Source organism: Propithecus coquereli, unplaced genomic scaffold (assembly GCF_000956105.1).
Source record: "Propithecus coquereli isolate 6110/MARCELLA unplaced genomic scaffold, Pcoq_1.0 Scaffold65, whole genome shotgun sequence".
Classification (NCBI taxonomy): domain Eukaryota; kingdom Metazoa; phylum Chordata; class Mammalia; order Primates; family Indriidae; genus Propithecus; species Propithecus coquereli.
Window position 1 is genome coordinate 7,129,933 of NW_012152507.1, and position 11,047 is coordinate 7,140,979.

The 11,047-nt window shown below is 37.7% G+C and overlaps 2 protein-coding genes across 2 annotated transcripts in view; one reads left to right on the top strand and one right to left on the bottom strand.

The window, feature by feature from the left end:
- The window catches only part of CWC15 (CWC15 spliceosome-associated protein), a 10,303-nt gene extending 1,178 nt beyond the window's left edge, over positions 1 to 9,125 (bottom strand). Inside the window, exons 1-6 of the mRNA XM_012660070.1 lie at positions 9,010 to 9,125; positions 7,653 to 7,791; positions 6,875 to 6,987; positions 6,200 to 6,288; positions 5,042 to 5,149; positions 2,032 to 2,150 (exon numbers count right to left, since the gene is read on the bottom strand). Of these exons, the coding sequence (XP_012515524.1) occupies positions 2,032 to 2,150; positions 5,042 to 5,149; positions 6,200 to 6,288; positions 6,875 to 6,987; positions 7,653 to 7,783 (560 nt within the window). The 5' untranslated portion in view covers positions 7,784 to 7,791; positions 9,010 to 9,125. The remainder of the gene's footprint in view (positions 1 to 2,031; positions 2,151 to 5,041; positions 5,150 to 6,199; positions 6,289 to 6,874; positions 6,988 to 7,652; positions 7,792 to 9,009) is intronic.
- Positions 9,126 to 9,188: 63 nt separating this feature from the next.
- KDM4D (lysine (K)-specific demethylase 4D) overlaps positions 9,189 to 11,047 on the top strand; it is a 33,751-nt gene continuing 31,892 nt past the window's right edge. The window contains exon 1 of the mRNA XM_012660052.1: positions 9,189 to 9,587. The gene's annotated coding sequence lies outside the window, so the exon portion shown is untranslated. The remainder of the gene's footprint in view (positions 9,588 to 11,047) is intronic.

Here is an 11,047-nt window from a genome sequence, read left to right on the forward strand (position 1 = left end):
AGCAAACTTGTTGATAAACAATCTGAATGATTCCATTAAAAAATATCTGTACTGCAAGCCATTACAAGTATTATTCATTTTATTTTGTAAATACATATATATATTTAAAAGATATTCAGTTTTTGTCTGTATCCACTCTCCTCAACTCACTCCCAACAGGTTTTTTGTTCCTCCCCAACAACAAAAACTGCTCTTCCTTGACATCAATATTTAACCTAGATGATCACTCCTCTCCTCTTCAAACACTTTGTTTGCATCACTTCCAAGACACCAATGTCTTTTGGTTCTCCTCCTTCCTCACTGGCTGTTCCTCCTCATCCTAGTTATTTTCATGAAAAATTCATTTAATATTTATTAAGCACCTAGTATAATGTTTAGAGGTTGGGTAGATGATTAGAACAGGCATTGATACTAATCGTCTACCCAAATCCTAAATAGTATACCAGACTGAGTCCTATGACTTCTCCTCTCTGGATATTCATTTCCTAGGTGATCTCACCCTTACAGCTTTAAAAAATTACTATAAGCTGACAACTCGCAAATCTATTATCTTCAGCTTGGATTACTTCCAGAACTGTATCAAGTTATCTAGTCAACATTTCCTCAGGGTTGTATATATAACACCCCAAACTTACCATGTTTTAAACTTGGCACCTGTCCCACCCCCAAACTTAGTTTACAATCTTCCCCATCTCTATCCTTTCAACTGCTTAGGTTAAACCCCTTGGAGTCTGACCTCTGATAAAATGACACCTTGACAGCAAATCTTCCCTTGACTGTACTACTGCTGCTGCATAGAAGGGGTAGATTTTTATAGCTTTATAGACCATTGTAAGGAATGGATTTTTACTGTGAATGAGTTAAGAAGCCATTGGAAGGTTTAGAACAGTAAGCTGTTGTTGTTGTGACTTTACAGTTTAAACAACTAGGAGTGGGGATGAAGCAGGTGGTGAGCGTGCGTGGAGAGCAGTTAGTGGTACTGCATCACTCCAGATGCGAGACAGTAGCAGTGGAGGTGGTGAGAAATAATGGATAGAGTTTAAAAGTTAAGCCTACAGTGTTCCTTGACCACTTTATATAAAATAACCACCAATCTTCTTCCCACTCAGTACTTCCTATAAACTTTTATTTTTCTACATATCAGCATCTGAAGTATTAAATACAGTATTTACTATTTATATTCTCTCTTAAGCCCTCTACTTTACCCCTCCAAATACACACACTGTATAGAAAAGAGTTAACACAACAGGTCTAAGACTACTATCCTTAGAAAGGCCTGTGTGCAAGCCTGGCATTTGAAAACTTGGACTTCAGGAATCTTCTCACTGCCACTAGAGCTATTATTTATAAATGTGGTTTATTCTGAACACCTACTTTCCTTTTTGGAGTCCAGATTTTGGTATGAGCTAGGCAGAAGTTGCCTGCATGACTCCCCCCTACCTCCCAAAAACTTTGGGCACTGAGGCTCTAATGGGCTTTCCTGGGCAGAAACGTGGCATACATGTTGCCACATTTTCATTGCTGGGCGGGCGTCAGGAGGACAATGAACTCTGTGTGACCACTCATGGGAGGGACAGAGCATAAGGAAGCCTGCATATGGATTCTTCTAGTCTCCACTTGTATCTTTTCCCCTTACGATCTAGCTGTGTATCTTTATTACCTTAGCCATGAGTATAACTATATACAACTCCCCTGAGTTCTTTTAGTGAGTCTCTAAATATGATGGGTGGTCTTGGAGATCCCTGACATGCACACTTAAAATGTTGAGCCTTGTAGGGTCGAGGGCTCAGTTCATTAGTCTGTCCCTAGTGCTTAGATCATTATCTGGTACACAGCTAATTATTATAACTATCTATTAAAAATAAGTTTATTTTCTTTCATTTCCCTTCTTTCATTATTCCAATATCTGACAGAGAAGAATATCAGTGGCAGGTGGGGTTTTAGAAACTTTACATAATGCACTTTGCCATCCAACTCATAATCTGCGCGCGTGCACACACACACACACACCCACCCATTACTGTATAGTACCTTCTTTTAACTTTGAAGTTGGCCTGAGGCTGGGATGGGCCAGTGAGATTAAGGAGGGGATTCCCACTCAGAATGTTCTCCATACGAATCCTTTCTTCTTCAGCTTTTTGCTCTTGTTCCTGTCCATGATAAAGGAAGAGTCACATTTACTGATATTAACTCTGGAATCTATTTTCTTATATTAGCTCATTAAAAAAGAAAAAAGATTGTTAGGATTTTATGGGAAGAAAAACATCAAGGAAGGTTTTTATATTTTTATTTTTTTGGTTTTTAAGACATACCAGAAAAGTCTCACTTAATAATACTCAGTGAACATTCGTTTCTACTACTAATTTACCTGACATTTATCCATTTTGTTCTTATGATTTATTCTTGCTTTCTATTTTTATACCTCTCATCCTTCATCTGTTAACACATTGTCTTTCTTCACTTTTATTTTAGCATCGACATCTTCAAACTCAACCTCAGTTCCATTCTTAAAATTAGGAATATCACATGTTTAAAATCCTTAGCTATAACGTCTATATCTACCTGTTATGCTAACTTAACTCAAATATAAATCCCATTTTGCTGTGTTTTGGAGATGACAAAAATTGATGACTTAATAAAGGAAAAAGAGACTGCATTAAAGTCATTTTAAAATGAACCTTTATTTTAATACCGTAAGTTTTCATACAGTTATTGATATTTTATTTTAATATTTAAATGTGAACATAAATTTCATTTTTATGAGGGCCAATAACTGGGAGGTAGGAAGATGCAATATGCAAGGTAATAAACAGGAAAGTTCTTGTAGGTCACTGGTCAGACAAATAAAATCAGGAACTACCTATCATAGATTAAGAACAGATAGCTTTCTAAAAATTATATATTTATTTTTAACAAATTATACTGATGCTTAAAGTAAAAAGACATTTTTCTGAAATGGCAGAAAAATAGGAGCTCAAGTATACAATGTATCCAAACTTATAATGATAATGTGCGTGACATATAAAGGTCTTGGCCTGTTTATGTTTGGAATTTTATTTCCTTTAGAGTTATTGGATGATTGCCACACATAGCACTGTGAAAAAAGGGACCAACTCTTTCGGTATTCAAATACCAGGCACAATGTGCTTCATGAGTATAGGCTAGTGGTTAGACGGCCTTCAGTTCAAATCTGAACGACCCCATTTTTATAAGTAAAATTTTATTGGAACATAACCACACCCATTCACTTATGTACTGTCTATGGCTACCTTCGTGCCATAACAGCAGAGCTGAGTAGTTGCAACAGAGGCTGTATGGCCGGCCAGCCAGCCTGAAATATTTACTATCTGGCTTTTTACAGAAAGTGTGCCAATCCCTGACATGGACTAATTGGTTTGAAAAACTTATTTTGGGAAACCTCAAAAACCAACCAATAGAAAGGAAAACAGGGACAAAAGAAACAAAACTGTCATTCAACCTCAAGAAACATTAATATATTTTTGTACAAAGAGAATAAGTGAAACTCACAAAACTTCTGCAAAACCTTCTGTCTAAAATGTTTAAAGGTCAACCAGAAGCATTTAAATTGCTGGTCTCATTACATATCCAGAGCTGTTAGGCAAAGCTAAAATAATTTGGAACAACTGCCCTCTAGTGGTTTACAAGTGAGATTGGGAATATAATTATTTGTTCTTATAAGTCCGATTTTTAAAAATTAGATATAAAAACTATAAACTATTATTGAAATTATGCTTTCCTTTGCCAAACTTTGATGAGAACTATATTTTAAAATACTTTTTTTCTTTCAATCTGAATTCTAACAGTCTTCAAAGCCTATCCCAAATTCTTCCTCTTTTTTGAATTCTTCCCTGGCCCTTCTGACTCACACGAACTCTACTTCCCCCAATTCCTAGCATTAACCTACGTCAGTGTCTTTTCCAAGTCTTTTTCCCTCCTTCTTTTTTTAAACAGAACAATTCTCGGCTCCAAAGAAATCTTACACAGAAGTCCATAAAAAAGCTGTGCTGTGTGGTTGAAAATAGGGGCAGACATCTCTACTTGAATGTCTCATACAATGTGTCAAATTCGATGTGTTCAAAACAGAAATTACCATGTCTATCTTCCCTCTGCTTAATATGCTCATTCTTCTGCATTCCCTGTATTAGTGTATGGCACCAACATCTACCTAGAAATTGGGGGTCTTTTTTGCTGCCACAAACAGTCACAATCTGGTCAATTCAACCCCCTTGATAGCATCTGTTTGAGTCTCTCAACACTCATTACACAAGTTAAGATCTTAATTGCAGGTGAGGATTATTGGAACAGCCTCCTGGTTTTTCCCAATCCATCCTCCACATTTTTACCAGAGTAATCTTTCTAAAATGCATATCCAATCCTGTCAATCTCCTGCTGAAATCAACTGACTCCTCCTAACCTTAAGAACAAAATTCAGACTTTTTAAGCATTAATTTAGAAACCTTTAACACTCTGACTTGTGCTTGCCTCCTCAGTTTCATCTCTTATTATCAGTACTGTAGGTGATTCATTCAAAGTTTTAACTCTCTTTGAGTTAGAAAGATATTCTTTACTCTAATTGGAGAGACTGGGGGTGTTCAGAGAAGTTAGGTAACTTGCTCTAGGTTACATAATCTACTGACAGATTGCCTCAACAAGTGCCTAGGCAGAAGAAAAATAGATAATCTTTGTAGGTCATGGCTATATCTTAATCATCTTTGATTCTTCTGACAATCTACAGACATTATCTAAATGTCTGTTGGACAAATGAAAAACAAGTGAATGACTAGCAATTTAGCAAGTATTATTCAGCATGTCTGAACCCATTCTGAAAGAATTTCTAACATAACCAGGATACCTAGGATGTTATAAAAATAATTAGATTTATAGATGTACAGATGCTATAATATTTAGAACATGGTGAGGAAAATTTCTAATATAAGATATTATTTGAATTAAAAAATATTTATACTTTAGTATGTGTGAGAAGATGGGGAGTTGTAAATACTTAACACTTTGATTTTACCTTTCTGGCCTGCTCTTCAGCTCTTTCTTTTTTAATTTTTTCCAGTTCTGCAAGAAGAGCTGCAGTATCATCATCATCACTCTCTTCTTCAAAATCTTCATCTTCCTCCTAAAAAAAGAACAGTGATGGTCCAGAAGATTGAAGAGAGAATATATATTATTCATTTTTTTCCATAAAAACTGCACTTACCAAATCTCTGGGACATAATTAAAGTTTATAAATATTCACTAAAATGTCAACCCCTGACAAAGTGCCTTTCAAATTTACATGTCCAAAAGGTAATTTCCATATGAAAATATTTCTAAAAATAGAAAAGAAACACTTTATACGAAAACACATATACAATGTATCACCCTAAGAATCAAAATAGTTTATGTAGTTCAAAACAACTTTAACTTAGCAAGGATAATCAAAAATGCAAAAAAGGGTGATAAATTCCAAGAAACTAACTTCAAATGAATAATCATTAAATCTCACTTAAAATTGGGTTTCTTGTTTTAATTATTATCAGTAACTGCATGAGTCAATTCCAGAATTAACTACTGATATATGTACAAATTAGATACTACCCATAGGAGGCCACTCAGATTTTTTTCACTGTACTGTATGTAGAAAACTGCAAATTAATTATAGGCTGTAGGGTCCTATTGAATTTTAATGTCAACTGATATACTAATCCTTAAAAACCTTCTGTTTAGATTACTTCCCTTCCCAAGCACGGAAGGAACTATTAAGTGCATTGCATGTCTGCATAGGCATCATATTTAATATGGAAAGCCCCCTGGGTACAACTCTAGAGGCTGCTGTTTATAGAGAGCCCAGTGTGAAGAGTGCTCTATGGAGGTTTACAGTATGGCAGCCCAATCTCTAGGGTTTAATACAGGGAATTATTTTGGAGGGAAGCATATCCTTTAACAGATTGCATCCATATTTCCTTCTCTAGAGATCAAATGTGTTCTTGAAGTCCTTACCACGAAATAATACTTTCTGTTTTAAAATCAACTGTAAAGTTTAGCATTGAGGCCAGGGTTACATGTGAATAACAATAAGTACAAATAAATAAAGGTTACTTCTTAAAACCAAAAGCATAAAAAAGCATTTCAGAAAAACATGGTGAATAAATTATTAGATAGAGATAAAAGGAAGGAACAAACATACGTCTGTTAGAGGGTCATCCGCATCAAGGTTGGCGGCAGGAATCTGGTCCAACCGAGGCTTTTTCGACACTGAAGAGGAGGTTGTATGTTCTGGGGGAAAACAAACACCATTTAGCTTACTGAAACAAATACTGTATTTCTTATGTTTTAGGGACCTGTGGGCACAAAGAGCCCACATTAAAAGCATCATGACAACAGGGATCATACCTATAGTGCTTGGCAAATAAGCTTTTGGTAAATATTTGTTGAATGAATTAATAAAAGTATTGATTTTAATACAGGAACTGTAGCTTCGCTCAGAAATTCAGGAAATAGCTTACATATGCTAGAAACAATATTATAACCAGTGCCTCTAGATTCCCTCCAACAGCCAGTTACAAAAAACAGAATCTCAGAGAGAAACCATGGGACTTAGCTGCTGTAAATAGTCAAAAACTCCTTGATCTTAACTGAAATGATCACTGCTAAATATCCCCAGGTCACTCTGTTCCTTCTAATATAGAAGCATATAAAGAAGGAATCTGAATGAACCTCACTATCATCTCTAATCATTTAAGTATTACAGCTCACATCAATCTTTAAAAGCAAAGAAACGAAAATATTCCAATTACCATATGAAAGAAAAATTATTGATGACATAATTTTATGAGGTAAATGTCTGGGACAGTGTTGGTACCTCGGGTTGGGCGATCTCTATTTTTCTCTCTAGCAGCAGCTCTCTCTCTCTCTTCCAACTCTCTCCTGAAGTCACGGTTACGAACCTCTTCAGGGGCATCCTGAGTAGTTTGTCTAAAGCAGAAACAAACCAGGGCAAAAATGTTACTTAAAAAAAAAAAACCACACCTGTAGCAATGTAAGACGATTCAGGAATGCAACGTTGTTCCTTAAGCATGTAAGTAAACAAGATCGCAATCTAATCTGAAGGTTCTAATAGGCACTTTTGTGATGTTGCTAATATTTCAACAAGTCCAAATTGAATCATATATTTTCCCATAATAAGGCTGTAGATTAAAATGTCTTTTTGTGTTGTATAAACTCAGGACTTGTTACCGTAACTCCTTCAATGTCATACTGACTACTGCTGATAGCCCATAGTCTCTCTGAGATAGCATATTAGTTTTGAACTCTTGGCCTCAAGCGATCCCCCTGACTCAGCTTCCCAAAGTGCTAGGATTACAGGCATGAGCCACTCAGCCTGGCAGAGGTGATATATTAGTTACTGTTCCATCTACATAAGAAAGTTCCTAGTTAATAGGAATTTCTGCTGAAGGAATGTCTGGTTTTAAAATCGTGGAACACAATTTTAGTGTTAAACATTCGATTGCATTCTATTCCCATAAAAATAGATAAGTGACATAACTCAAGATAGATAACTTGTGATACTATATCATGACCATGTCATTAACAGATTTGGGCTTGTTTTGTTAATAAGAAAAAAGATGAGTCTTTATTACCTGTATTTTATCTTTGTATGAGAGGGTAGGTCTCTGCTTGAATACTGCTTTGAAAGTTGGCTCAAATCACCTTCTCCTTTTCCTCTTCCACCTCTTGCAGGTTCAAAAGTTGGCCTGGCTGCTGTTGTCATCTTTTATGCTTTGAAGAGAAATAGTATCAAGTTATTTCCAACATGACAAACTCTCATTTTATAAAGTATTAATCAATATTCATCCTTTTGAAATAAGTTCCCAAAGTCATTCCCCACAACTTGCTTAAATAATCTTCTCACACAAAAGTTCTCACGAAAACTAATTACGAGGCTTAGGCTGTACAAGGAATATGGCTTCTCAGGTAGCTCTTCTTTAGTACAAAAAATTCTGTCATGAAAATCTGAGTTTTTGTTCTTGTTCTCCTTCTGATTGTGTGGCCTTGGGCAAGTCAACTAGCTTAAGTTTCTGTCATCTGTAGAGTGGGGATATTCCTCATAGCATTATCATGAGAATTATGACACTTCTCATGTTAAATCCCTGGTAAAATACAGTACTGCCATGACTGAGTTTTAAAAATTCTCAACTCAACCTTACTCCACCACACTCCCTAAGGTCTGCATTTTATCTAAACCTCACACAACAGCAAATAGGTTAGTAAAAACAAAAGCAATACATGTATTACAGATACATATATATACATTCATTTAAAAATCACTGCCAAAGTTACTGAGTGTCCTGCAGAAAAGTGTGTTACATAGACAAAATTCATCAACAATCCAATTTTCTCCTACAAAAGCTATCATAATATAAATTAAATCTTTTGTAGATTATAATTTAAGAAATGCTCAAAACACAGATATCTCACCCCAAAGAATTCTGACAACCAAAAATCAGGGATTCATTCCTTATGCTACTTTCTGCTTTGAGCAGCCTAAAAATACTACCTAGCAGATGTGGCTACTAACCCCTGTTAGCGTCGGAAAAGCAAGTTTGTGAGGAGGGCAAAGGCGTGTATCCAGAGGGAGAAACAGTTTTCTGGAGCTGGGGGCGCCGCCGCCTCCCCCACACCTCTGGGATTATCATTCCAGCCTCCTAGGAGCCCGTCTTTGGGCTATCACTGACTCCTCACCAGTGCCCGACGGGGCGGGAGGGGAAGTGAGAGCTGGTGCTCGCTTAATGCAGCAGGTAGTGCTACCTTCACTGTGCGCTTTCTGCCGCGGGCCTGAGAGCTGCGGGCGAGCCCGATAGGCACTGGGGCCGCCGCTGGCCCGCTGCTCCGGAGCCTCCTCCCGCGCTCGGTACTCTGCCGACAACTCCGACCCCAACCGCCCTTTCTCGTCCCACTCAGATAAGGAAGATAGTCTGCTATCCTCCCGAAGCTCACTTTGGCCGAGGTCCGATGCAGCAGCCTCCGAAGATCATACAGAAGCAAGTTAGGACTCTTGGCTCCCAGAAGCCCCTGCGCACAGGGCTAAAGCCCAAGACCCGGAAGCAAAACCCAAGCGTTTTAGCCTCACCTCAAAGGCAACTGCCAATCCGCAGAGGCCAAAGTGGAAGTCGGCGTGACGACAATAAGGGGCGGGGCTGAAACGGCCCAGGGGGCGGGCGTTTGAAATCAGTGCCTTAGAGTAGACCCTAAACATCATTTTATACCTTCAAGAACCAATTACTTAATGTCTCTTCCGTCTTTTCCTTCCCCGACCCCCTTCCAGACTCCATCATTCTGGTACCGCGTGGACGGAAAGCCCCGGGTAGCCGACACCACGTTCCCGGCTAGCGGGAGAGAGCGTGGAAAAGGATTACACCAAACTGTTTAAATTCAACGGCTCCTGCTTCCATCCTTTCTCCTGTGCTAGACCCAACAAGCCTAGGGAGTTGGGCTACGGAAAAACTAGTGTTTTCATTTAATTGGATATGAAGAAAGAACAAATATGTACGAGGGCAACCACGATCTTTATAAAGGTACCATTCCTGCAAAAATATTAGACTTCAAAGCATAGGTTGTATTCGTATTGTTTGTTAAAGTTTTTATTTTTAAAAAAGCGTAAGTTCTACTGGGAGGGAAGATGTCAGTATGAGCGTTTAGAACGGTGGGCCCAACTGCCAGGAGCAGGAGATAGAATTATTAAGATGGCTACTCAAGCGTTAGGTGAAGTTTTAATAAGACAAGGAAAAAGAAAAAAAGCCACCAACTGTCTCTCCTCCCACCTCCCTCCCCTAAAAAGAGCACTCTGAGACCAGGGATCTTGTTTGCTCAGTTTGTCTTGGTATCTCATCACATAGATCTTGGCACATAGTAGATGCTCAATAAATATTTTTTAAATGAAAATTCAGTTTACCGAATTTAGTTTCAAATGTAAGGAGCTTACAAAATCGAACATTTAAATGCTGTTTTCCCTTAATTCTTTCCTTGAAACTTTTAAATGAAAAAAGAAAACTAGAAAAAGCCCCTTCCCCCATAAAGTTCAAGATGAAAATCTCGATTTTTTTTGTTACTGAAAGTATTCCTTCCCCAGTCTTACTACACATCTTGTAAAGGACACTGTCATCATACTAGTCACTCAACCCAAAATCCCAGGGCACCTACTTAAATTCCTTTTCTTTTACTTTTCATATCCTGTTCATTTGCAGATCTTGCCAATTCTACTTTCAAATTTTACCCTAAATTTCATTCCACTGCCACCACCCTTGTCCCACCTGGATCGTAATTGTTAATACCTCCTAATGGATTTTCCTACTTCCTTTTTTGTCCTATAGTCAATTTTAAATACATCTGTGAGAGTGATCTTTTAAAATAAAATTAATTAGTAATGGTATTACCTTCCTGCATAAAATTCCAGTGTACTTAGAATAAAAATCACATTTCTTAATGTGACCTGAGGCCCCCTGCCGTCTGGCTCCTACCTATTTCCCTGACTTCATTTCTAATCAGTCACTCTTCAAGATACTAAGCTCTAAATGCAGTCAAGTAGGCATTTCTATTTCACAAAACAAGGCAAGTTTCCTTTTGTTTTAAGGCCTTTGTGCAAGCTTTTCTCTGTTGCCCATGTCCCAAGATTACTGTATTACTGTCCTTTAACCCTCAAATGCTAGCTTCTTAGTGAAGTTTTTCCCTGACATCTCCATCTGCACTCCTTCTAACAGACACCGTCACATCACCCTGTTTTATGTTTTCATACTACTGCTGAACACTACCTGAATCTATTCTGTTCACTGTTTATTGCCTTGTTTTTCTTGTCTGAGAGACAGCATAGCAAAGCCATTAAGAAAAAGGGATCTACAGTCTCTCTTGATTCTGAATTCCAGTTCTGCCCTTTTCTAGCGTGTAACCTTAGGCAAATTATTTTGCCTTTCTGTGCCCTCAGTCTCCTCATGTGTAAAATGGGCATAACTCTAGTCCCTACTTCGTTATGTTACTGTAA